The following is a 27445-nucleotide window of genomic DNA, read 5'->3' as shown; positions in this document are numbered from 1 at the left end:
TGGTGGGGGTGTGTGGAAGCCTGCCCCATTCCATCCCTGCCCCCTTTCGGGGCCCAAAGCAACATGTGCATCGGCAGTTGCGTGCTCATTGAACATGCACAAAATGTTTGCCGCTGAAACACCTCCTCTTTCTGTTCGGCGTGATCTAAAGCAGCTGTGCTACGAAATTGCAGGTCTTTGCAGAAGGCTACCAACTACAGTCGTACCTTGGTTCTTGAATTTAATCAGTTCTGGGAGTCCATTCGACTCCCGAAAAGGTTCGGAAATAGGTGCGGCTCCCGATTCACTGCAGGAGCTTCCTGCAGCCAATTGTAAGCGGCGGAAGCCACGTTGGACGTTCGGCTTCCAAAAAATGTACTCAAACCGGAACACTCACTTCTGGGTTTGCGATGTTTGGGAGGTGATTTGTTCAACAGCTAAGGCTTCCGCCTACCAAGGTACCACTGTATGTAGAAATGTCTCTTGTAACAGAGGAATGCCCGTGCATTCTTGAAACGAAGGCACAAATCCTCTGCATATCAAGTCAGGGTTCTGTCCTCTCCCCCATGCTTTTTAACATCTACATGCAGCCGCTGGGAGAGATCATCGGGGGTTTGGGCTGGGTGTTCATCAGTATGCATTTAAATCAGAACCAGTGAAGGCGGTGAAGGTCCTGTGTGAGTGTCTGGAGGCGGTTGGAGGATAGAAGGCAGCTAACAGATTGAGGTTGAATCCTGACAAGCCAGAAGTACTGTTCTTGGGGGACAGGGGGCGGGCTGGTGTGGAAGACTCCCTGATCCTGAATGGGGCAACTGTGCCCCTGAAGGACGAGGTGCGCAGCCTGGGAGTCATTTTGGACTCACAGCTGTCCATGGAGGCGCCGGTCAGTTCTGTGTCCAGGGCAGCTGTTTACCAGCTCCATCTGGTACATAGGCTGAGGCCCTATCTGTCCGCAGACTGTCTTGCCAGAGTGGTGAATGCTCTGGTTCTCTCCCGCTTGGACTACTGCAATGCGCTCTACGTGGGGCTACCTTTGAAGGTGACTCGGAAACTGCAATTAATCCAGAATGCGGCAGCTAGACTGGTGACTGGGAGTGGCCGCCGAGACCATATAACACCGGTCTGGAAAGATCTTCATTGGCTTCCAGTATATTTCCGAGCACAATTCAAAGTGTTGGTGCTGACCTTTAAAGCCCTAAACAGCCTTGGTCCTGTATACCTGAAGAAGCGTCTCCACCCCCATCATCCAGCCTGGACACTGAGGTCCAGCATTGAGGGCCTTCTGGCGGTTCCTTCGCTGCAAGAAGTGAGGTTACAGGGAACCAGGCAGAGGGCCTTCTCGGTAGTGGCGTCTGCCCTGTGGAACGCCCTCCCACCAGATGTCAAGGCAATAAACAACTATTTAACTTTTAAAAGACAACCGAAGGCGGCCGTGTTTAGGGAAGTTTTTAATGTCTGATGCTGGATTGTTTTTAATATTCTGTTGGAAGCTGCCCAGAGTGGCTGGGGAAACCCAGCCAGATGGGTGTGGTAAAGGTAAAGGTAAAGGTACCCCTGCCCGTACGGGCCAGTCTTGACAGACTCTGGGGTTGTGCGCCCATCTCACTTAAGAGGCCAGGGGCCAGCGCTGTCCGGAGACACTTCCGGGTCACGTGGCCAGTGTGACAAAGCTGCATCTGGCGAGCCAGAGCCGCACACGGAAACGCCGTTTACCTTCCCGCTGGTAAGCGGTCCCTATTTATCTACTTGCACCCGGAGGTGCTTTCGAACTGCTAGGTTGGCAGGCGCTGGGACCGAGCAGCGGGAGCGCACCCCGCCGCAGGGATTCGAACCGCCGACCTTTCGATCGGCAAGTCCTAGGCGCTGAGGCTTTAACCCACAGCGCCACCTGCGTCCCTACGATGGGTGTGGTAGAAATAAATTATTATTATTATTATTATTATTATTATTATTATTATTATTATTATTAATCACTCCCCCCACCCCGGTCGATTCACACCTCTTGAGTGATCATGCCATTCACATGAATAGGAGGCGGTGTCACTACTGCTGAATTCTTGATCTGCCGGGCCCGAGGACTAGCCTTGAACACCTGGCTTGCTTCACTGCTGTGAAGAGAAAGAAAGATAACCTGTTCGTATCAGATCTTGAGATGGGGGCTGCACGAGATACGTTCCACAAAAAGGTATCAAGTTAATCTTACCTGTCTGGCTCGGGGACAAGGGGTGGGAGAGTGCCCCTTCGGGAATCCCTCCGTGGCGGTGGCTGGTACTCGGAGCCCAGTGTCCTTACACTCTCTTGGTCAGAGTCCAGGATACTTTCCACCGGGAGTGGGGGGAGCTTTGGCACAGAGGTGTCCTGCAGAGAAAACAGAACATGAAAGCCCTGCAGGTATAGCCAAAAGCAACTGCAACCTTGCATTCTCCACCTATAGTTCGTAGCTGAAGTTGATGGCCCAAGAAGGGGCAACACCACCTGTGGCATTAAGGGGTAAAGGGGACCCCTGACCATTAGGTCCAGTCATGGCCGACTCTGGGGCTGTGGCGCTCATCTCGCTTTATTGGCCGAGGGAGCCGGCGTACAGCTTCCGGGTCATGTGGCCAGCATGACTAAGCTGCTTCTGGCGAACCAGAGCAGCACACAGAAACGCCATTTACCTTCCTGCCGGAGCGGTACCTATTTATCTACTTGCACTTTGACGTGCTTTCAAACTGCTAGGTTGGCAGGAGCAGGGACCGAGCAACGGGAGCTCACCCCGTTGTGGGAATTTGAACCGCCAACCTTCTGATCAGCAAGCCCTAGGCTCTGTGGTTTAACCTACAGTGCCACCCGTGTCCCGGTGGCATTAGAAAACAAGTTATTAGCTTTGCCGTCTTGTTGGATCAACTTTGTTTGTTTGATACACCACCCTTCATCATAAGACCTCAGGGCAGTTCACAGAAAAAAATACAGGATAAAAACAAGCAAAGAAGTAAAACGAAAGAGCAAAACGATATTCCTCCCTTCCCACAGACACAGTTAAAAGGCTGTAGTATATTAATCAGCCCAAGGCCTGGGTGAAAAGGAACTTTCTACCTGGTACCTAAAATATATATAATGAAGGTGCCAGGCGAACCTCCCTGGCAAGAGCAATCCACCAACGGGGAGCCACTACAGAGAAGGCCCTATTCTCATGTTGCCACCCTCTGGACCTCACATGGAGGAGGCACATGAAGAAGGGCCTCAGATGATGACCGCAATCTGGGATGGGTTATATGGGAAGAGGCGGTCCTTGAGGTATTGGGGTCCTGAGCTTTTTAAGGCTTTATAGGTCAAAACCAGCACTTTGAGTTGGGCCCAGATACTAACTGGCAGCCAGTGCAGTTGGGCCGGGATTGGTGTAATATGCTCGGCCGCTTGGTTTCTCTGGGTTTTGCCTGCTAATTTATCTTTCTGATTATTTAACGCAGATGAGCCCAAGGATAAAAACTGGGGTGAGTTTGGCTGCCTCTGATTTGGACTTGGCTGTAGGTGGTTAGGTTCAAAAAGCCTTCTGCTTCGTTGTTTAGGCTTGCGCAGAAAGCCTAGTGAGAAACAGGACTCTGGCTAGGTCTGTAGAGCCCAAAAGTTGCCTTAGAAGGGCTATGCCAAGCCAGGCATTTCCTGCAGAATGGGACTCATAATAGGTCAGACAGTGTGGTCTTTATATGTGAAGGCTGTGCTGCCAATGAGTTGTTGCTGTGGATGAGGACCGGACGCGGTGGCAGCATGGTACCTTGAGGGCCCGGGCGGCCGCTCGGTCAATGACAGCAACACGGTCCAAGCCTCCCTCGTCCAGTTCATGCAAGTAGGTTTGGTACAGTTCTTCTAGGTGGGATGGCACCGACAGCTGAGACTCTGGCAAGGAGAGAGAGGATGGGGAAAGGGTTGCACAATGGAGAATCAATGCTCCACACATGTTTCCGGTCTAGTCTGCAACAGCGACGGGTTAGGCAGAATCCAAATAAAGGAATGGAAGGGAAGGGAAGGGAATGGATATTCCTTTGCGCTACAGGGACTGCGAGAACACTAATTGCCAAAAATTGGAAAAAAAGAAACAATACCGGCAAAAAAAGAGTGGCAAGATAAATTATTTGATTATATTGAATTGGCTAGATTGACAGAAGCCATTAGGGGTCAGCCCAAGCAAAGATTTCAAAAAGAATGGGGGAAATATAGAGAATACCTTAAAAAGCAGTGCCCTCAAATTAATATTTGGACTTGTTTCGATTAACTTCTGCAAAATAAATTATGGTATAAAAGTTAAAAACAGAAGGAAAGTGGGGTAATAATGAACTAAGAAGGAGACAGTTTACCAAAAACGAAAAGAGAACCTTGTTGAGGATGAAGGAAGTCAATTGGAAGAAAAGAAGAATTGAAATATTATATATATATAGTTTGATCTGTGTAAGTTTCCATACGTTATTATGTTTTATTTGTATTTCTTTGTTGTTTGTTGTTTTTTGATTGTGTATTATTACTTTTATGTTTAGTTCTATGTGTGTGTGTGTGTGTGTGTATGTGTTGTAAAACAAACTTAATAAAAATTTGAAATTAAAAAAAATAGAATACAAATAAATCAATGAAAATATCTAAAAAGAAACACAGCCGTATCTCCTGACACAACCAATAATTTCAAGGTTAACCACATTGTTCAGCAGTGCCGGATTAAACTCCGTGGAGGCCCTTAGGCAGTCAAAATCTTGGGCCTCGCAAATAATTTCCTAATATGTTTTTGTAATTCTCTTCCCAATATTATTTTTGATCCATTGCTGTGGGGCTCATAAGCCGGTGCATACGCTGCCTATTTGGTAATCCGGCACTGTTGTTCAGCCCTCAAATGTTTGGGTAAACTGTAAAGGTGTTTTTTTTTTAACTCCTCCTGAATGATACGTAGAACAGCACTACATTATACCATGGGTTCAAAATGGTCTATGAACATAGGCAGTCTATATCAGATTGAAAGAAAGAGTGGAGAGGGAACAAAATGTGAACCCATGCTGTGCTTTAAAACATCTCAGGAACATTTCCACACTGATGTACCTTTCTCAGTCACACACACACTGTCAGGGGCTAGACTGAGGAGGAATGGTGGAGACCGGCCCCCCCTCCCTGAACCTTCCCGAGAATAGGAGAACAGTATAGATTTAGAACAGTGGTTTGCAGAAGGCCAGAGTTCAGAGGTTGCAGAAGCTGGGAAAGAGGAACAGCAGGAAGAAGGAGAAGCCACTGGTGGAGGAAGGGAGGTGCGGTGGGTGCGATCCGCCCCGGGTGACATCACCGCCCCACCCCCCTGGGATGCTCGCTGCTTGTGGCTAGCCCCACCCCTGGGTGCATAGCATGTACTGGAGCACTCTGGGTACCGGAGCACTTAGCTCCGCCTCTGGGAGAAGCACCAGGGGAGAGACAGCTGACAGACTCAGAGTGTCTGAAAAGCATTCCTGACACCCCCCTCTCCCAGGACCAGGCAGGGATTGAGGGTATTAGAACAGAGAACTCGGCAGCAGAAAGCTCAGATTAGCCGACATAGAAGTGATGTAGAATTGGGGAGACGCAGAGGGGTGGGACTTTACTTGGAGCAACGCCATTATACAGGGAAGAAGAAGAGGAGTTTGGATTTGATATCCCGCTTTATCACTACCCGAAGGAGTCTCAAAGTGGCTAACATTCTCCTTTCCCTTCCTCCGCCACAAGAAACACTCTGTGAGGTGAGTGAGGCTGAGAGACTTCAGAGAAGTGTGACTGGCCCAAGGTCACCCAGCAGCTGCATGTGGAGGAGCGGAGAAGCGAACCCGGTTCCCCAGATTACAAGACTACCGTTCTTAACCACTGCACCACACTGGCTGCATTCCTTCGCCGCTCTCTGTGAATGATTGAATAAATTGCACGGTAAGAGCTTTCATCCTTTCTCTGATTCCTGGCTGACACCATGGGAGGGATCTAATTCCCTGAAGCCTTGCACACACACCCCATTCTCAATTAGTGCAAAAGGTGGGAAATGTGGTTTTCTGCATGTCCTGGATCGCATGCCCTAGGAATGCAAGGTGCAGCGGATCCCCTACAGCGGTTGCGGCCGTACCGTGGATGATCTGCCGCTGTTCGTGGATGATGCGGTGGCAAAGGCTGCGGTGGCGCTCGAAGCGGCGCACGGTCCGCTCCTGGTGGCGGATGAGGTTGTCCTTCAGCAGGGCCCCCGACTGTATGGCCGTGTTCTCTACTTCCAGCTCGTGGACCTTGCAGAGCAGGCTCAGAACCTCCCGCTGCTCTTCGGAGCTGATGCGCCAGGGCAGTGCCTCTTCCAGCCGGTGCCCACGCTGACGGACTTCCCAGAACCGCCTCTCCAGCTCTGTCTGGCACAGGGGGGAAGTCACACGCCGGGGTCACAGGGGGCCAGCAAAAGCAAGCCCAAGAGACTCCTGCTGGCTGCAAACAGCTCAGCCTCAACAGATGCTGCAGTTCCCCTGCGGCCGCAACCCTGGGCCCTCATCCCTCTCTTCCCTCGGAGTGGCTATTGCTTAACTCCTTTGAGCTTCAATACCTTCTGCTTGTGAAGTTTATCCTGCTCCCTCAAGAGGGCTGCAATGTGTTCCCGGGCTAACGTCACTTCCTGCGGCTCCGGCACATCCGACAGGTCGTCGCCAGTGTCGGAGTCCTTCTCGCTTTCATCTTTGCTGTAGCTCTCCTTCCTCTGCTCCTCTCGCCACTTCTGGGCCCGCCGTGCCTTCTCCTGCTCCCAACTGTAGGGCGAGGTGAGTGGGGAAAGGAGGAAGGAAGATGGATCAGGGCCCAAGCGCTGGTAAACCCGGCAGGGTTATTTTCCCACCCTTACTCAGACATGGCAGCCTAGGCTCAGAGCACAGACTCACAGAGAATTCAAACTAGGAACCCCAAAGAACGTGGGAAGGTGCCCTGCCATCTCTCAGCTCCCTACTTACTCAGCAATGGCCAGGAGGTGGCGAGAGCTCTCAATCTGGATCTCCATGTAATTGTTCTCTAGCTCCATGAGGTGGCGCCGCACATCCATTTGTTCCCGGAAGGTGCTGATCAGCTGCTCCCTCAGCTGGTCCATCTCCTGCCTCTCAAAGGGGTTGCCCTGGAGTTGCACTTCAGCTACGGTGAACAGCAGGTAGGGAAAAAGAACCAATGCAAGGAGTCTGGTCAAAATGTCAAGCAAGAAGACGCCACCAAACACCTCTATCATTTCTCCCTTCCCTCACGTTGTGCTATGAGGGCAACTAAGCTCTCCACTGCACAACTTGCTGTTGTTGTTGTTAGATACACAACAACAACAACAACAACAAATTTATTATTTGTACCTCGCCCGTATGACTGAGTTGCCCCAGCCACACTGGGCAGCTTCCAGAATATATAAAAACATAATGCAACCATAAACATTAAAAACTTCCCTATGTGGGGCTTCAGGTGTCTTTTAAAGGTTATAGTTACTTGTCTCTTTGACATCTGGTGGGAAGGCATTTCACAGGGAGGGTGCCACTACCAAGAAAACCCCTCTGTCTGGTTCCCTGCAACCTCACTTCTCGCAGTGAGGGAACCGTCAGAAGGCCCTCAGAGCTGGACCTCAGTGTCCGGGCTGAATGATGCTCCTTCCGGTATACTGGGCAGAGGCCGTTTAGGGCTTTAAAGGTCAGCACCAACACTTTGAATCGTGCTCGGAAACGTACTGGGAGCCAATGTAGGTCTTTCATTCCCTTGGTGTGTCCGGCCTGAATGATTGGGGTGGAGACGCTCTTTAAGGTATACAAGGACAAAGCCATTTAGGGCTTTAAAGGTCAGCACCAGCACTCTCCAAAACCTTCAACACACCGCCGAGCCTATACTTTTGGGGTGATGTGTAAAAGCTGAAGGAACTGCAGCCTTTCAGCTACGTTTGAGGGCCACAGGAACATCTTGCCCACCCATCCCATGGCACCTGTTCCCTTTGTACAGGTGTCACTCGGTGAGGCATGAAGCTACCACAGGCGTAGGAAGGCTAGAGGCAGGAATGTTAAGTGTCCATGTCCTGGCAGAAACATCCCTCACTCTTCCTACCTTGTATACTGCGGATGTCGGACCGCATTGGGCGTGGCTCTTGCTGTTCAATCTTGCGCTGCAACCGCTGAATCTCACTACGTAGGTCGGCAATGATACTTGTGTATTGGGCGATGTGATATGAGACATTAAGAAGGTTACGCTTTACCTGCCAAGGTGGAGAGAGGGAATGAGTACTGGAAATCCATGGACACTGTGGCATCCAATTTAAGTTCTCTTAAATTGCTATATGTGGGAGGAAAACTTAAGGACATTCCACCAACATTACATATTATATACCGTATTTTTCGCACCATAGGGCGCACCGGACCATAGGGCGCACCCATTTTTTTGGGGGGAAATAAAGGGAAAAAAATTATTCCCCCCCCCCAGGCGCGGGGCTGGGGCGGGGGAAGCTCGAGCTTCCCCCGACCCCAGCCCGCAAACAGGCAGCTCTCTGCAAGCCGTGGGAGCACTCCCGCTGCTTGTGGAGAGGTCCGCGAAGCCTGGGCGCGCTGAGCTCAGCGCGCGCAGGCTTCGGCATGCTGGCAACTCCCCGCAAGGAGCCGGAGCGCTCCGGCTCCTTGCGGAGAGGTCCGCGAAGCCTGGGCGCGCTGAGCTCAGCGCGCGCAGGCTTCGGCATGCCGGCAACTCCCCGCAAGGAGCCGGAGCGCTCCGGCTCCTTGCGGAGAGGTCCGCGAAGCCTGGGCGCGCTGAGCTCAGCGCGCGCAGGCTTCGGCATGCTGGCAACTCCCCGCAAGGAGCCGGAGTGCTCCCGCTCCTTGCGAAGAGGTCCGCGAAGCCTGGAGAGCGTGAGGGGTCGGTGCGCACTGACCCCTCTCACTCTCCAGGCTTCAGCGAAAGCCTGCATTCGCACCATAGGACGCACACACATTTCCCCTTCATTTTTGGAGGGGAAAAAGTGCGTCCTATGGTGCGAAAAATACGGTAAATGTTATGTGGTAGAGTAGGTACTAAATGGGAAGACTGGAGACATCAGAGGTGGTGTGAAAACATACGTAGGGAACCTTGATGAAAGTCTGGATAATATTTTGTGAGGGGAGAACAGTTAGAAGGTTGCTAGACTGGAAATGCAGGAGACTGGTGTTTTTCTACATCCCCCCCTCATTTTTTCTAGAAGGACATAAGTGCAACACCATCAGATGAAACCAGTGGTCCATCTAGTCTAGTATCCTGTCAATCATATAGCTGCCGTGCTCTGAAAAGAGATGTCCTGTATGATATAAAACTGTCATTTCCTGGAGCAAGTCTTGTTCCCTACAATTGTGTGTCAATCTGAGAATGGTTCCAGCATTTAGGATGCTCAGGACTGGAGGACTAAAGGATTGGTTTGGCTCTGGTGGAACAACTAGAATGTCCACCCAGTGGCGTAGTGTTTTGCCCCGGGTGCAAAATTGTTAGGGGTGCAAAATTGCAACACCTGGTGCTGCCTCAATACAGTTGCACACTTCCATCACTGGGCTCCACTGAAAATGGATTCTCCATGCAAACCAAGAAGTGAGCGCACCAGATAATGGAACAACTCTTCTTATCTCTGTGGCTGCGGTCCCCTGGGTGACACAGATGTCATTCCCCATCCACCCTCTGCACAGCCCCGGGCTCTGGAAACCCACACTATGCCACTGTGGCCACATAAGAGAGAAATCTAGGAAGTGGAAGAACTTTTAGAGAAAGGGTGTGGGGTCTGGGGGATCCTACCGTGGTGCGGATGCTCTTGGCACGCTCTGCATAGGTCAGGGTGCTGCGTGACTCCTCAAAGGAACTGCTGGCAGGGCTGATGTGAGCAATCATTACCGTTCGGCTGTTCCCGCCTAGTGAATCCTAGGATTAGGGAGCAAAGTTGTAGGTCTTAACATAGGAACTAGGACTCTTGACACAGAAGAGGACAAACCAGCCAGATCAGGAAGAGTAGAGGAGCAAGTGGCAGAGCCAGAAACTGGGCCCCACACTAAACCTGAGCTGGACAGCCAAGAATCTTCTAAGCCAAAGCCACCCTAGATTGGGATGCATGCACCACAGAACAGTGCTCCTAGAACCATATTCCCCTTCCCCTGGTTCCATTGACACCAGGGGCCTCATCTCCCCAATGTTTGCTTACTAATATAAGGAATACTCAAGATGGTAGCTAAGTGAGAGGCTACAGGATGTTAAACTCCAGGACAAAGCACTAACCCAGTGTCTCCCAAGCTTGGGTCTCCAGCTGTTTTTGGACTACAGTTCCCATCATCCCTGACCAATGGTCCTGCTAGCGAGGGATGATGGGAGTTGTAGTTCCAAGGCAGTCGGAGACCCAAGTTTGGGAAACACGGGACTATGCCTTTGTCTCTTACCTCTTCAGGAAGGGTACAGAGCCTGATACAGGGAAGTATGACCCAAGAGGAATGAAAGGTTTCATTTGAGTTCCAAATCTTGTAAGTGCTAGTTGTTTGCTTGGAGTGATATAAAGCCTTGCAACTCGAACCTGACCCTACTTGCCATGGCACCCTTGGGTGTTGATCACATGTCATGGCCACCACTCAAGGGCAAGATTGGGCACTGTGGTCCTGTCATCCCACCTAACCTACATTGAGGGATGTTTGGTTCCTAATATGAGAGGACTAGGGAAGGAACAAAATGTTGTGGCAAATATGAGACTATCAACAGTACCAAACCCACCTTGAATTTCTCCACTTCCACCTCTGTCACCTTAAGAAGAAGAACACCATTGTCCCTTTGTTTCCTTGACCGCAGCCCCCAAATATGCTATGTTTTTTCTTCCCCACCCCAAAGGAGACAAAAGAAAACTCTGTGATGTGGGGCGGGGGGTAGCGAGAACCAGACTGCCGCCATTTTGTTGTTGCTGTTGTTAAGCGTAAGGACTACAATTCAATGCACCTTGGCATGAAATCCTTCCCCGCAAGCCAACCTTGCCTTGTGAACGTGTGAGAGAGAACATATCATTTAATTCAGGCTATGCCCACCTTGTATGATTAGGCACCCTCCTTGCCAGCCCCACCCCGCAGGCAGACCTACCTTCAGGAGGCGAGTGAGCTTGCTATCCCGGTAATTGACATATTTGACCCCTGCCCTGTCACTGAGCGCATTGATGCAGTTGCCAAGGGCCAGCAGGGAGCGGTTGATGTGAGCGCCTTCCTTCATTCGCTTCCCGCGGTTCTGCGTCTGTGGGTGAAGGAGAGTAGGAGGGACACAAGAATGGAATCGTTGTTCCGAGAAAAACCAAGGCCTGCTGAGACATTTTCTTCGGCTGCAATTTTGAGAGTGGGTTGGAATCTCTTGCCCTCGTCTTTGCTGTGCTCTCTTGTGCCCTTGACTCCAGCTTTCAAGCTTCTGCCAAAGCAGCAGTCTCAGGAAGGAAAGAATGCCACTCCTCTCCTCATTTTAACTCCTTTCAAGCCCCCCTTCAGACAGGATACCCATAGTGTGTAGAAGGACCAGAATGAACTCAGTGGCCCCAGGCCCATTGCTGGCTGTACCTCTCCTCACACCGGCCTTCACAAATTTAGTAATAATAATAATAATAATAATAATAATAATAATAATAATAATAAAATAAATAATAATAATAATAATTTTTATTTATACCCCGCCCTCCCCAGCCAGAGCTGGGCTCAGGACAGCTAACACCAATAAAATCACAGTAAAAACATAATAGGGGGAAGGGGGGGGACATACCAATTTAAAATACAGGTTAAAATGCAATTTAAAATGCAGCCTCATTTCAAAGTAGCTGATAAATCAAAACCATAAGGGGAGGGAATCAGACCGAGTCCAAACCAAAGGCCAGTTGGAACAGCTCTGCCTTGCAGGCCCTGTGAAAAGATGTCAAGTCCCGCAGGGCCCTAGTCTCTTGTGACACAGCATTCCACCAAGTCGGGGCCAGTGCTGAAAAGGCCCTGGCCCTAGTTGAAACCAATCTAACCTCCTTGAGGCTCGGGACCTCCAGAGTATTGTTATTTGTGGACCTTAAGGTCCTCCGCGGGGCATACCAGGAGAGGCGGTCCCGTAGGTACGTGGGTCTTAAGGTCTTAAGCAGACTTTTTAAGTGTTCCCCCTTCAGAGCCTGCCTTATCAAGGTTCCCGATTGAGAGGTGGCCCATTAAGTTCATTCAGGAAAACAGAAAAAAGCCCCTTCAGCTCTTTGCACTAAACATGTGACGCTTGGGAGTGGAGCAGGCAAACCTGGCACACACACAAAGATTTGGGTGTGGGCTGATGTGCCCATTCCTCTACACACTTTGGCCCTCACATGTTCAGGCTGAGCACCAGAGGGCTTCAATGACAATGTTAAGGAAATACGTAGCCTCCAGACAATGCTCAGGAAATATGTACCCCGTAGGCCAGTGTTTCCCAAACTTGGATCTCCAGCTGTTTTTGGACTACAGGTCCCATTTTGGACTACAAGTCCCCCATTGCTAGCTAGGGATGATGGGAGTTGTAGTCCAAAAACAGCTGGAGACCCAAGTTTGGGAAACATTGCCCTAGACCATGGGTAGGCAACCTAAGGCCCGGGGGCTGGATGCGGCCCATTTGCCTTCTCAATCCTGCCCGTGAACGGTCCGGGAATCAGTGTGTTTTTACATGAGTAGAATGTGAGCTTTTATTTAAAATGCATCTCTGGGTTATTTGTGGGGCATAGGAATTCGTTCATTATTAATTTTTTTCAAAATATAGTCTGGCCCCCCACAAGGTCTGAGGGAAGGTGGATTGGCCCACAGCTACAAGAGGTTGCTGACCCCTGCCCTAGACTAACGTGGTGCGCTCCTCCTGATGAGAAGCCTGCCCCTTTCTGCTCGTACCTGAGAGGCCCGCTCCGAGCCAGCTAAGTCGATCATGAAGAGCCGCCCCACGCGCACCTCCTGCATAATATTCTTGATGCGGCTCTTCTGGCGCACGGTCACCTGTAGCACAGCATGGGAGCGCGAAGAAGTCCGGTTGGCCGCTGTGGGCTCCTGGGTACGCTGCTTGTTGCCTTTCATCAACAGCTGCATGATCTGCAGGGAAGGGAAACAGCGGAAGGCACAAAGGCGTCCTTCTTAAAATGGGCAGGGAACCTGTGGCCCAATAGATGTTGGACTCCGACTCCCATCAACCCCAGCCAGCATGGCCCATGGTCAGGGATGATGGGAGCCGTAGTCTAGGAACACCTGATGTTCCAAAGTTTTGCCACCTTAATGTTAAATTGAGCCATGGATATTGTTGACAGGAGGCTTACTTAAACTCTGGCACTTCTGTGACACTGGAAACAGAGAGGTTTAAGGAACCGCAGATAAACGAGCAAGTTTATTCTGGCTTGCAGACCTCTTGGTCACTGTTCACACAAACAAAGGCCAAAATTCAGCTGGACGTGTCTGTAGGCATTATTTGGAAATGTCCATCCTACCTCTTCCATATTGTTGCCATATCAGACTTACAAGATCCCCAACTTTTCTCATTGTAGGAAATTATTTTCATTGAAGTCATAAGACAATATCCCAGAGTTTCTCCTTTTTTCTGCTTTCTGCTCTCTCCTGAGTGGACCAGAGGTAGTAATATTTCATAGCAATATTTACATGAACAGACACTTCAGGAATAGGAGTCTATAGGAACAGGAGTCTATACTCCTCTTCCCTCCTTTTCCCTCAACTCAGAAAAGTGCAGAAACTGAAAATATTAAAGGTTTTGTAAGAGCGAAGCCACTACCTGTTGGATGATGAGAAGATGCCCCACAGGTGGTGAGAGCACCAAAATGGAGTCATCAGGGAAAGACATAAGGAGGTAAAGGTCATGAGAATTGTTATGGGGATTTGGGGGGTCGAGGACCAAAGAAAAGGAGGAACATCCTGGGAAACAGAAGGGGGAAGGGGACACCCAACAACTCTGTGAAATGGATCTGTTTCTGGTTGGCCAAAACCTAAACAGTCGTTTTCCTCAGGTGGGGGAAAAGCAGCAATACCACACTTTTAAGCACCCATCAAAGGATCCTCAGAACTGTAGTTTTTTAACGGTGTTATAGGTCTGTAAAGAGTAAACTACAATTCCCAGGTTTTTTTGGGAAGGGAAATCTGATTTAATTCTGTCATGTGTACGTAGCCCAAGTCTTCTAAGGCTGCAGTCCTATGCTCATTTATCTGGAATAGGCCCCACTGAACACAGCAAGACGTTCAGGTAAGCATGCCGGTCCATTCCTCAAAGCCACAGCATCTGCTGTTGCCAAGAAGTCATGGGCTGATCTCTTTCTCCTCATAACCAATATCCAGGAAATAATATTGAATTTCTTGTTCCATCACTGCTAACGTTTTCCCCCTCCTGCCTCAAAAAACTAAATCCAAATGCAAATAAGAATAACCTTTTCAAACTCAGCCTTAATGCTTGTCTCACCTCTTCATAAGCAGCAGAACAAACAATTGGATTGACTAATATGGTTTTACTCTCTAGCAACAAAAACACAAATACAGAATAATTAAAAAAAGGGGGGGGGAGAGGGTCGGATTATTTGTGGGCCATTAACCAGGATGCTATGTGGGGAGCCTGCACTGACAGCGTCCCTAACAACAAGGGCAAAACATGCAATCCTGGTCACAGAAGGAACGTAGAAGCTGAGATAGATGTACCAATGGTCTTGTCCAAGGCTGACCATTGTTGGCAATGTCATTCAGTACTGTAGGGCTATTCATTATTGGGATCTTCAGTTAGAATTATCCCCAGCTTGCCGCAGTGATAGGTACACAATTATGGCAGGCTCTTTCGGGACATAAAATTCGTAACCGGGATCACTATCCTGTAAAACTGCATTTGGCAGCAGCAAAATTTATGGCTTCTTGCTCCTTCCCCATTGTATAATTGGTTTATTCCCATTCACCTCCTTAGCGTTGATGGTAGACACTTCCGTGATGCCAGCCACTTGGATTATCCCTTTGGAATCTTCACGTAAATCCAGGTAGCCCAGCGAGGGGTTCAGCAGGTCCCGGATCATCTCATTGTAGATCTAGAGGGGGGAAGTAAGAGGGGCTGAAGGACCATTGCAAGCAGCTTAGCTATCTTTTAGCAGGTTCTAGAAGGCACCAATATGGGATGTGAGTGGCGCTGTGGGTTAAACCACAGAACCTAGGACACAGTGGGTTAAAACCACAGAGCCTGGGACTTGCCGATCAGAAGGTTGGCGGTTCGAATCCCCGCAACGGGGTGGGCTCCCATTGCTCGGTCCCTGCTCCTGCCAACCTAGCAGTTCGAAAGCATGTCAAAGTGCAAGTAGATAAATAGGTACCGCTCTGACGGGAAGGTAAACAATGTTTCCGTGCGCTGCTCTGATTCGCCAGAAGCGGCTTAGTCATGCTGGCCACATGATCCGGAAGCTGTATGCCATCTCCCTCGGCCAATAAAGCGAGATGAGCGCCGCAACCCCAGAGTCATCCGCGACTGGACCTAATGGTCAGGGGTCCCTTTACCTTTACCTTTAGAAGGCACCAATACGGGGTTTGGAGACAATGGCTCACCAGAGGCTTAGTCAAGTCAGACTAAGAACATTGTAAAGCCCTCCTTGGTTGAAGCTCCAGCTTCTCAGCTAGCAAGAGATCCTTAGTGGGCACCCCTTCGTAGACGCTGATGTGGTACAATGTGTCTGTAGGAAGCACACTATCAGGTTAACAAATGAATTGAGCTAAAACAAAATTCTCAGCATCCCACCTACAGTTCCTGAAAGTTCCTTGGGGAAATGTTCCAGTAGCCAATTGGGTTTAGAACAAGTTTTTGCCAGTGGGAACAGAAGCAAAGGGTCGCAGTGTGCAATGATAACTGTTCAGGATCTTAGCTATTCCCTTGCATTCCCCCCACCTCACCAGTTTCTTGTGTCTCTCCCCACCACCACCACAACTGTCAATCAACATGATATGTCCAAACTTGGTCTGTTTGGGAAGGGGATGCCCTTATCAGCATGCAGAGGGCCGGGAGGCCAGCTGGCTAGCTCCGGCTGGGCCGTCTCCTTCCAGCAGCCTGGTGCAAAGACCATCACCTCTGCTCCGACGTAAATCAGCGACCCGGGCTTACTCAGCCAGGGCACACTATCAGCAGATCGAACTGCGCACACAAAATAGGCGTGAGGCTTGTGGAAGCATACTACAACTACAGATTTATTAATCATAAATCAGGACAAAGAAACATGTTGTCTCTCTCATGTTGTCTCAGAGAAGACAGCTAAATGTAAAAGCTATACACAAACGGAAGTTCCCAGCATACTGTGCTGGAATGTAAATGGACATGTGACACGTAACAATCCCATACCTGTTCCTTAAGGTGGATTAGAAATGTCAACAGCCCTGCCCCTTAAAGTCCCCCCCCCAATATTTTCTGTACTTCTGCAAGCCTCAGGGATCCCCCCTGCCCGATGATAACTCGCTCTTGTTTGTGAGTGCTCCCAATTTGGCTTCATAAGCAAGAGCATCAGAAACAGAAGGGATAATTTGCAGTGTTGATATCTATCAATCTATGCCGTGGCCTAGACTACGATGCAAGTGTGCTGATTTATTACTTCCTTGTTCTGCGCAGAGCATCTGGCAATATTTTCTCTTTTTGGTGCAAGAGAGGAACAAATGAACTATATACGTTGGCAAAAGAAATGTTTATTAGAACATTCTTCCCCTTACATGCCGCTCACAAGTAGGTAAGATGTCACTCTTGTCTCCCACAAGAGTCTGCCTATGGCTGCAGCACTGACTATTAGAATTGGGCACAAGGTCACTGAGAAGCTGGATCACAGAGCCACATTTGAGGACTGCTTCAAACTCTGCTCCCCACATTCTCTCCCCAACAGGGACCCTGGAATCAGAGCTGCAATTGCTTGTTGGGCCATAGAAGGCTCCATTCGCAACGACACTCCGCCTGAATTGCTGTGTTAGCTTAAAAGCAAGCAAGGAAACAACCCTGAAAACCACTGCTGGCCATGACTCCTTGCGGATATCTCCCATCAAACCTACAGTAAATGTCAAGATTCCTGGCATTGGCCATTAATGTGTCAGGCAATCAATAAATTCAATACCAGAAGTGTCAATAAGGACTGCATTAGAGCTCTCTCTCCTGCTGGCATCTAATTTGCACTAGAAAGTTAAAGATGCAGTCTAAGACCTTATTCACATTATTGTTCTGCCTATAGCCTGTAGCAAGACAGTAGCACAGATATTTCTGCCATGTATTGAAGTCAGTTTGGATCAACATGGGGGAGATTTGGGCTAAAGGCTTTGCACAACAAACACATACATGTGCCCCACTCAACGTGTGAAAACAAAACAAGACCCTATGGTTTCCATGGGTTAAATCTTCTGAATAAGCATTGAGAGTGAGCCTTTCAAAGCCCCTGCAGAAGGAAGAAGCCTCAGCCAAAGAAGATAAAGAAGAAGATTGGCAAAATAAATTACTGAATTATGCAGGACAAATTATTACAAAAACGGGTAACTGTTCAATGCATATTTTTTTTTAAGCTTTGTGTATAGATTTTTACATTAGTATAACTTTTAAAAGTCACTTGTAATAAGATGAAGAAGGTTTTAAAATTGGATTGTTAAGTATATAAGGTTTTATGGACGTGCATGAACAAGTATATTATAAAGGAACCAAGAGGGGGAGTGGAGGGAAGTTGACCAAAAAAATATTGTGGTTTAAGAATTTGTTTATGATCCCCTCCTTTTGTTATTTTTGGAAAATAAAAAAAAGTTATTAAAAAGAGAGAGAGAGAGTGAGCCTTTTGAGACATGGTATACAATGAAACCTCAGTTGTCAAATGCTTTGGAAGCCAAACAATTCGAAACTCGAATGCTGACAACTCGAAAGTGAATGCTTCAGTTTTCGAACGCACCTCGGAAGTTGAATGGATTCCGAGGCGAGTTTATCCATTTTTTAAAAGGAATTTGCTGACCGACAATAGCGCCTTGGTTGTCAAACGTTTCAGAAGTCGAGCGGTCTTCCGGAACAGATTACGTTTGACAACCAAGGTACCACTGTATAATGAAATTAAGAAAAAAATTCAAGTGACTTTTCCTTAAACTTGCTATATTTCAAAAGTTGTTGAATAATAATAATAATAGTAGTAACAACAACAATAATAACAATTTTGCCAAAGTTGTTGAGTTTTGTTGTTTTTGAGTTATTTTATGGGAAATTAGCAAAAATGACACTACTGAAATGTGAATTTCCCGGACATTTTGCTGATTTCTACCCAGACACTACTTCCAACTGCAAAATTCTGGATATGTCCAGGAAATTCCGGGTGTATGGCAACCCTGCTTTTCCCAAGAGGCCAGAATCCTTCCTGCTTGGGGATACTAGACAGCGAAATCCCAAAAAAAGCCTCAACGGTATTTAGGTATGTGACTACAGTGACAAGGATTCTCTTATGCTCAGAAATGGAAGGAGGAGAGAGAACAACCACAAAGGAAGAATGGCTGATAAAGAAATCTTGGAATACGCAGAGATGGCAAAAATGATGGCACTGATAAAAGACACAAATTTAGAATCTTTTAAAAAAGACTGAAAACCATTTCTAGTGTATATAAAAAGTTATTTCCCATATGCAAAGACCACCGCAGGGTTTGAATGTCAGAAAACGGCAGAATACATTAAGCAACATGTTAGAGAGGATGAAATGAGAGAAGGCAGAACCTTCAAACGCATTTTAATTTGGGTTATAAACATTGATGCTGGGTGAGCGGGAAGTCACTAGTTTTGTTGAATTTGGAATATAACGGTTGAGTAACAAATGTAACTTTCTATATGTGAAAAGATAAAATATTCTTTTCTTTTTTAAAAAGAGAGAGAGAATTGATTTGAGGAACAGAGGCTACTGAGAGCTGGGTTCTTGCATAGAGGGGATGCCAGAAGCAAAGATGGGCAGATGATGGCTAATTTCCTTTGCCTTCTCTCCCCTTCTCCCCCACAACTGCCAAACCCCAGTTTTCTCTTAAAGTTGGAAAGAAGAACAAAGGGACTGCAGCGCTCATGTCCCAGTGGTGCTTTTCCAGTCTCTTAGCTTTATTGCTGGTTGTTCCAAGCTGCTAATGAGTGTCAATATTATACTAGCCTGAGTCCTGGTGTGTTGCCAAGGCGATTATCTGCACCCAGGACCTTGTGCACACCAGCCATAAAGGCAGAAGAATGGGGGGGGAGCTGCCAGAGAAGAGTCAAGTTATGGGGTACAGGAAGGGGTAGGAACACTTGAGACAACAGCAAGATTTCAAGGCAGGGTGGTGCTTCGGTTGTGAATGCAATCTTTTCCCACGCAAGGGTTTAAGGCGGAAGGCATGCGCATCATCACGACAATGTGAAAGTAAGTACAGTGGTACCTCTAGTTAAGAACTTAATTCGTTCTGGAGGTCCGTTCTTAACCTGAAACCATTCTTAACCTGAGATACCACTTTAGCTAATGAGGCCTCCTGCAGCCAGAGCACGATTTCTGTTCTCATTCTGAGGTAAAGTTCTTAACCCAAGGTACTATTTCTGGGTTAAAAAAGGTAAAGGGACCCCTGACCGTTAGGTCCAGTCGTGACCGACTCTGGGGTTGCAGCGCTCATCTCACTTTATTGGCCGAGGGAGCCAGCGTACAGCTTCCGGGTCATGTGGCCAGCATGACGAAGCCGCTTCTGGCGAACCAGAGCAGCGCATGGAAAAGCCGTTTACCTTCCCGCCGGAGCGCTACCTATTTATCTATTTGCACTTTGATGTGCTTTTGAACTGCTAGGTTGGCAGGAGCAGGGACCGAGCAACGGGAGCTCACCCCGTCACGGGGTGGAATCTATAACCTGAAGTGTCTGTAACCCAAGGTACCACTGTATGCCTTTGCCACCCAGCTTCAGTGTAGCTCTGCTGCTTGTGTACATTTTGCAAGGATGTGCTTCAGCACAATCTCCAGCTTGTTACTTGCACACTCCCCTGTAAGCAAGGAACAACTATGTGGGAAGCAGCTCTAACTTGGGACGCACCTCAAAAACAGCTGTGTGACTCAGCACACAGGAAATGGGAAACGAAACAGCATTATCGGGCAGCGATTCCCCTCCAGTTCTGGGCCATGATGGCTAGCTCATCAAGCTTTCTGTTGGCACCTTTGGAATTTGGACAGAGCGCTATGGGCACCCCCATTCTGGCGTTGCTCCCCCCCCCATTTCCCCAAGTCTCTTCCCTCCTTGCCCTGAGCAGATAGAAAAACAGAAAATATCTGTGCACACACATATTCTTTTATTTCCCATGGAGTAAAAGCTGAATCACGTATGATTAAAACTGATCTTCCTTCATTTGCATTATTTTGCGCAGCCCTCACTCAGTCCTCATCAAAATATAAATTACATTGGTGGACCATGCAGTAAAAATAAATAAATAGATGTGGTCCTTGCTGGCACCATAAAAATACTGACCCAAGATCAACATAATTTTTACATTGGGTGAAAACTGGCATGGGAGAGACATTTGTGGAGACCAGGAGAAGACTTCAATGGTGCCCTTGTGCCCATGGGCACCATACTGACAACTCCAGAGATAGGCCGTCTTTCACACCCACACCCTGCTTCCAAGGTGACCCACCTCCAAATAGGACATAGACACCTTGTAGTCCATGTCATCACTGGTCTCCTCGATAGCACGGAAGAGGTCGTTGAGCGTTCGCACATAAATGCCAGGTTCATTGTCTGTGCCAAGCATGGTATAGGTCTTTCCACAGCCTGAGGATGAGAGGAAAGTAGGGAAAGGATGAATTGGTAACATGTTTCCAGTTTAGGGCTACCCAAAGTTGGATCTCCATCTTATTAGGTTTTACTTGAAAGGAACACGTTTGCTCCTTAAGCTCTTTCCTTCCTAACAAAGGTCGTTTTCAATATACTAAAAACCACTGGTCAAGATGAACTGTATTGACCTGCATAATAAATGGATTTCTGGATGTCCAACTCCTCATCTTCTGTGTTCAGAAAAGCACAGGGACAAGACTATGGAGGCTAACATGTCTTTTATGGAACAGAGACTGGTCTTATCTGGAATGAATATGGTGTGCTGGAATTAAGATGAGAAGATAGTACAAATTGAACTTTGCTCAAGGATGTGCAAGGGTGTATACACTACTTTTGTGCTTTGGATTTGCTCTGCTGTTAGCCAAAGGATGGTTTGTTTTCTAACGGTAATGTGGTGCGCTTGAAAAACCACCACACAGAAGTGGACAAGGCTCTTGTTTCATTAACATAGGGTGCTTGCAGGCTTGAGATCAGAGGTCTTTTATTTGGTTTTTGAGGTGCTCACACAAATCTGCTCTCAGGCTCCATCTCTCCGACTCCCTCTTCCCTGTCTAGATCCAGAGTCACTCCTCTTAGAGCCATTACTTAGAATTCAGCCCTGGGTCTAGAAATGGCTTCTTTTGACCCTTCCTCGCACATGGAGAATAGAGTCTGGGGTCCCATGAGAAAGGGAGCAGTTCCGAGGCTTGTCCCATTGCTTTCAGAACTAAAACAGTCCAGGCCTAGAGGAGCCTATAGACCTTGGTCCCTACAGTGAGAAGAGACGGTGTCTCACGTTCCCATATGAGCCTGTTTTCTTACCAGTGGGGCCATAGGCAAAAACAGTAGCGTTGTAGCCAGAGATGACACCTTCAATGAGGCCTTTGGTGGTGGCACGGTAGACCATATCCTGAAAGAGGAGGGGAACAGAAGAGGGTAGCAAAGAAACATCCTGTTTCCAGGAAGGCAGTGGAAACAAATAGCTCAATATGAGGCAGCAGGTGGCAATGACTTTGACTTTTCTGTAACACCACCTACTCTTTGCTGCTTCCAGCATAGTGGCGTAGCATGGGGGGTGCAGGGGGGGCCGGCCGCACCAGGCGTAACATCTGGGGGGCGCGCACTCACAGCTCTCTGCCCCTACTAAAATCCACGGGTTAGGGGGCGCAAATTACTTGCCTTGCCCCGGGTGCTGACAACCCACCCTACGCCACTGGTGTAACAGAGCCCTCCAAAGGCAAGAAGAAACTGCATTCCTTAAGACAACTATTTAGCCATGAATCTGGGTTGGTTTTATGCGGTTTTGCCTTTTTAAAATAAAGCTTATGATGCTTTTAAAATTTACTGAGTAAACAGCCTCAATCCTGTATGTCTGAAGGAGCGTCTCCACCCCCATCGCTCAGCCCGGACACTGAATTCAGGGAAGAGAAGTTACAAGGAACCAGGCAGAGGGCCTTCTTGGCAGTGGCACCTTCCCTCTGGAACGCCTTCCCACCAGATGTCAAGGAGATAAAGAACGACACAACTTTTAGAAGGCATCTGAAGGCAGTCCTGTATTGGGAAGTTTTTAATGTCTGATATTTGGTTATGTTTTCATTTGCGTTGGAAACTGCCCAGAGAGGCTGGGAAAACTCAGCCAGATGGGCGGTGTATAAATAATAAAATTATTATTCTTAATAAGCAAACAGACTGGGATCCAGAGCCAGCCCAATTGGAGACAACACAAGTGATCTCTTGGTGCATCCATTTTTGGGGGGATGTCCTGAAGGAGTATTGTGGCAACTGAAAAAGAATGCCCAGGTGTGCTTCCAAGCTCAGAGAGGAGGCTGGATGCAGCCCTCAGATCACACAGTGCAACTGCACAATATCATGGGCTGGCTCTACCAGGCTCTGTTTAAGGGAACACTTAAGACTAAAGTTCCCAGGATTCTTTGGGGGAAGCATTGACTCTTAAGGTGGAATAAACATTGACTCTTAAGGTGGGATAAGAGTGCTCTAATTGATAGCGTGGAGGTGGCCTTGTAGTCATGCACTCTCAGTCATTTCCGTCCCACAATGTTCTCTCCTTACTGCTCCTGCTCCTTCTCCATCTCAGCCCCTTACCACCTCTCACTTCAGGAGCAAGAACTGGCAAGATGAATGGCAGATCTCACTCAAGGAGCTCCAGTTTCACGGCAACGTGCAAATTAGCTTGAAATGGAGCCTGCTGAAAGGGGAGCTTGTGGTTTGGCCCAGGCATGCCACCTGCCACCACACCTGAGACAGGTTGGAAGGCAAGGCTGGGATGTCAGAGGTGCCTTAGATCTGGGACCATACGTTTTATGGCAGATCCGTGTAACACTCCCCCAGTTATCTTTCCTAATCAAAAGCAGCTCTGGGGAGGTTGTGATTGGGAACTGAGGAACAGGGAGGAATTGGTTAACCCTTTTTCCTCTGGGAATTTCCCCACTCGTAAGCTTCGCAGATGGTTTTTTTATTTGTGCGGGGGGGGGGGGGAACATAAGGGTACTTTACGTTTCTTCTGTTGGGTGAAAAGGGGGAGGGTGATTAAGAACAGAAAAAAACACACACCCCCAGGGAAATATTTAGCTCTTCCACCCCAGGATCCCTTGGATCAGCCAGGAAACCAATGCATGTGCCTATCGCCACATCACATGTACTTTGGGCTCAGGTCCCTGGGTAACTAGGTATGCATGTTCATCCGACTTATTTACCTGGGTAGCAGCAAAATCAAAGGCTACATCAAACATATAGGACTTCTCTCGTGAGCGGTTGGCGCGGAGCACGTCATCAGGGTCCTCCATTGGGTCCATCAGAACGACCATCTGCAAAAGAAAAAGAAAAAAGTGACGGGATCTTTTTGATGCACATTACACTGGAGAACTGGAAGCAAACCGCAAGGAAGCAGCTGGAAAGCGGAAGAGAAAATGTGTGCACCAGTTCTTACTTGGCCCAGAAGAGAGTCGCCCTGCTGCCAGAGTACAGTGGTACCTTGGTTCTCAAACGCCTTGGTACTCAAACAACTCGGAACCCAAACACTGCAAACCCAGAAGCAAGTGTTCCAATTTGTAAACTTTTTTTGGAAGCCGAACGTGCTCCGTTTTGAGCGTTACGCTTCCGATTTGAGTGCCACACTTCCGTTTTGAGTGTTATACTGAGGTCTGTCTGTTCTTGCTATTTATTTTGTGTTTTTGTTTTTGCAGCTCTTTTTTGTTTGTTTTTATGACTGTGTGGAACCCAGTTCAGCTACTGATTGCTTGATTGTGTGACTGCAGTACATTGTTTATTGCTTTCATTTTATGGATCAATGGTCTCGTTAGTAAAATTCATGTTAAGTTGCTATTTTAGGGGTTGTTTTTAAAAGTATGGAACGGATGAATCCATTTTGCATTACCTTCTATGGGAAAGCGTGCCTTGGTTTTGGAACGCTTTGGTTTTGGAACGGACTTCCGGAACGGATTAAGTTTGAGAACCAAGGTACCACTATAACAAGATTTGCCCCCCTGCTAGAAGGAAGCAATAAAGTGCCATCATGCTGACATCCCTTAGAGCAGTGGTTTCCAAATTTAGGAACCACCTACAGCCCATAGCCAATGAAATATTGAAGTTCTGCCCAAGGTAGCTGCACCAACTAAAGCTTCTCTGCCTGTTTCTCCCTCCCTGTCTCCGAAATCATGTCCCTCAAGGTACAGAAGCTTTTAATAAGCTGCATAGCACACCAGGATCCCCTGAGCACTAAGACTGCAACTGTGAACTGGCTTCTAACTAATTAGACTGCACAGTGGTAATAAGCTGGGAAATACCCAGCAGAATAAAAATCTGCTAGGAGGAGGGTTGGGATCTGATGTGGGGGAGCCTTCTGGGCTGCCTCAGTGCTAACTTATGTATCATCACACTAGCCCAGTGGTGTGTTCACAAGCTTGTCACCCAGTGGAGGAGCAGATATCCTCAAAAGGTCTTAGTCGATTGCTACCAGACCCTTTTAACTGGGTGCACCAGTGATGGAACGCTCAAACTTTCTGCATGCAAAGGATGTTCTCTTTCCCATTGAGCTGTGGTCCCTCCAACAAGGCAGGTAGATCTGACCTGAAGGGCATCAGGAAAACTGGAAGGATGGAATAGAAGAGTGTTAGACAGTGAAATAAAGCAGAAGGGAAGTAGCAGAGAGAGAGAGAGAGAGAGAGAGAGAGAGAGAGAGAGAGAGAGAGAGAGAGAGAGAGAGAAATACAATAGATATTAGAGCAGGCATGTCCAAAGTCTGTTACAGGGGCCTAATTCGGCCGAATCTGGCCCCTGTGGCAGTATATTTTCTAGGGTAAAATCCTAAAAAACCTTTAACAACTTAAATTCTAAAAAGAAGGTCAACAACCTTGGTTGGCCCTTTGGTCGTTCGGCCCTCACAGCCCTTCACTTCATCAAATCTGGCCCTCTTTGGGAAAACTTTGGACACCACTGTATTAGAGCTTCCACACTGGCTGTTATCCTGAATGCAGGTGTTCCACCCACCTGCCTGCGGATCATTAATCTTCCTTTGTGCTTTTCTCTGATCCCTTCCAACCCTAATCTGATATGACAAAGGGGACAGGTCCATACTAGCCGTGCGGATGCCATTGCTGGTCTTAGATCAGGTGTCTGTTTGCTGGGCTTAATCCCAAGCAGATCAGTAGCCACTAAGGGATATGGGGGTGGGTGGGAAAGGGTGTGTGTGTGTGCGTATGCATCGCTGAATTGTTGTGCTATGGAGTCAGCAGGGTTGGGAAGAGGATTCAGCCTTGGTTCCTTACTGGCACCAACAATTGCAGACCCTCCAAGTGCCCCTATTTTCCAGATTTACAGAAGCCATCCCAAATTCTGATTTGATCCTGGAATATCCCTCTTTTCCTTAGGACATCCCTATTTTCATGGGAGAAATGTTGGAGGGTATGGAGTTATGCAACTACACAACCTTTAGAAGATATCTGAAGGCAGTCCTGTGTAGGGAAGTCTTTTAATGTTTTGTTATTTTTTTTAGGGTGGCTGGGGCAACCCAGACAGATGGGTGGGATATAAATAATAACATAATTATTGTTGTCATTATAGGACACCTCTATATTCCTTGGAGAAATGTTGTAAAGTATGTATCTGCTATGGGTTGCAGTGTATTTGGGGATTATTATTTTTTTGCCAGATCCTGGAAAGGGGAATGAAACTATTGGATTTGTATTTAAGGATTTGCTTTCTTTGGGCGGAAATGAGGCTATGGCTAAGTACACACTAAACCATTAAAGGACATCCGTCCCTCGCAAAGAATTCTGGGCGCTGTAGTTTATGCTGAGCATTAATGGGAACTGTAACTGTGAGGGACAAACTACGGTGCCCACAATTCTTTGAAGGGAACGAATTTGCTTTGAATGTGCTTTAAATGCATACTGTGTACACAGCCTTTTTCTCTTTGGAGCTAGGACCTGGATAAATGAACTTGAATCCCAGAGAGATTTTACCTCAGTGCTGCAGCTTGGCCTTCCGGGAACGACTGCTAAGGGTTCACCTCACAAGATTTGTCTCTCGGCTTGGGGATGGTTATGTAATGCCAAATGCCAGCCCCTCTTCCTGAGACCTCTGGCACTTATGAGCTTTCACCGATGATGGGAAGCCTCTCCTTTTCCCAGTTCAACCGTTCAGAGGCAGAACTGGATACCTGCTACAAAAGTAGCTACCGATGGCACAGTAGATGTCAGCATCTGTCCCCCTGTGAGAGCAGCTTGTCATCCTTGCGTGTGCAGAGATCAGATTGCCCTAGACGGCAACGTTAGGTTGGGTTTCACCATCTCCAAGAGGCCTTAAAAGGGGCCGGTGTGTAAGGCAATCGCCATAGTAGTCAGGCAGCAGATAAAAAGAAAAGGGCGGCTTGGGATAAATTAACCAGCGTGGTATTGCCATATCGCAGAATCGTAGAGTTGGAAGGGACCCACGAGGATCATCTAGTCCAACCCTCTGCAATGCAGGAATATGCAGCTGTCCCGTATGGGGATCGAACCTGCAACCTTGGCATGATCAGACCACACTCTAACCAACAAATCTCCACTCAGCCAGGGTTACTCTGAGCCAGGGTCAGCCTTAATTACCAACCCCGCATGGTTGTTGTGAGGATGAAATGAACATGGAAAGAAACACCTAAGCAGCGCCTTAAGCTCATTGGAGGAAGAACGGGAAGTTGAGTGTGGTAAATAAATAACTTAAGGAACATATCTTGGGGACTCCCCAGCATGTCAGAATCTTCCACCAATATTATTCTCCTTTTAAGATCCTTATGCCAGTGTGGTGTAGTGGTTAAGAGCAGTGGACTCGTAATCTGGTGAACCGGGTTCGATTCCCAGCTCCTCCATGTGCAGCTGCTGGGTGACCTTAGGCTAGTCACACTTCTCTGAAGTCTCTCAGCCCCACTCACCTCACAGAGTGTTTGTTGTGGGGGAGGAAGGGAAAGGAGAATGTTAGCCGCTTTGAGACTCCTTAGGGTAGTGATAAAGCGGGATATCAAATCCAAACTCTTCTTCTTATCACTGAGTTTATGTCAATCAATAGCTCCTACTGCGAGCATTTACAGGAAGAGCCATGTAAAAGGATTTCCCTGTACTTCAATGCCGCTGAATTACCATTCTCTGACATTACCGCTGTGATCTAAACCACTGATCCTCTTGGTCTTG

The 27445-nt window shown here is 47.9% G+C and overlaps 1 protein-coding gene across 1 annotated transcript in view; it reads right to left on the bottom strand.

The window, feature by feature from the left end:
- The window catches only part of LOC309363391 (dynein axonemal intermediate chain 2-like), a 75860-nt gene that overhangs the window by 5549 nt on the left and 42866 nt on the right, over nt 1-27445 (bottom strand). Inside the window, exons 14-27 of the mRNA XM_081899696.1 lie at nt 23477-23587; nt 21585-21672; nt 20584-20720; nt 14885-15010; nt 12843-13037; nt 11059-11205; nt 9745-9867; nt 8047-8194; nt 6933-7107; nt 6536-6734; nt 6077-6347; nt 3734-3855; nt 2183-2337; nt 1979-2084 (exon numbers count right to left, since the gene is read on the bottom strand). Coding sequence (XP_081755822.1) covers nt 1979-2084; nt 2183-2337; nt 3734-3855; nt 6077-6347; nt 6536-6734; nt 6933-7107; nt 8047-8194; nt 9745-9867; nt 11059-11205; nt 12843-13037; nt 14885-15010; nt 20584-20720; nt 21585-21672; nt 23477-23587 — 2103 coding nt within the window. The remainder of the gene's footprint in view (nt 1-1978; nt 2085-2182; nt 2338-3733; nt 3856-6076; nt 6348-6535; nt 6735-6932; nt 7108-8046; nt 8195-9744; nt 9868-11058; nt 11206-12842; nt 13038-14884; nt 15011-20583; nt 20721-21584; nt 21673-23476; nt 23588-27445) is intronic.

The sequence above is a fragment of the Podarcis melisellensis genome (assembly GCF_964234715.1).
Source record: "Podarcis melisellensis genome assembly, chromosome: 2".
Lineage (NCBI taxonomy): Eukaryota > Metazoa > Chordata > Lepidosauria > Squamata > Lacertidae > Podarcis > Podarcis melisellensis.
Note: the sequence above shows the minus strand (reverse complement) of the source record. Positions and strands in the feature narration are given on the sequence as shown.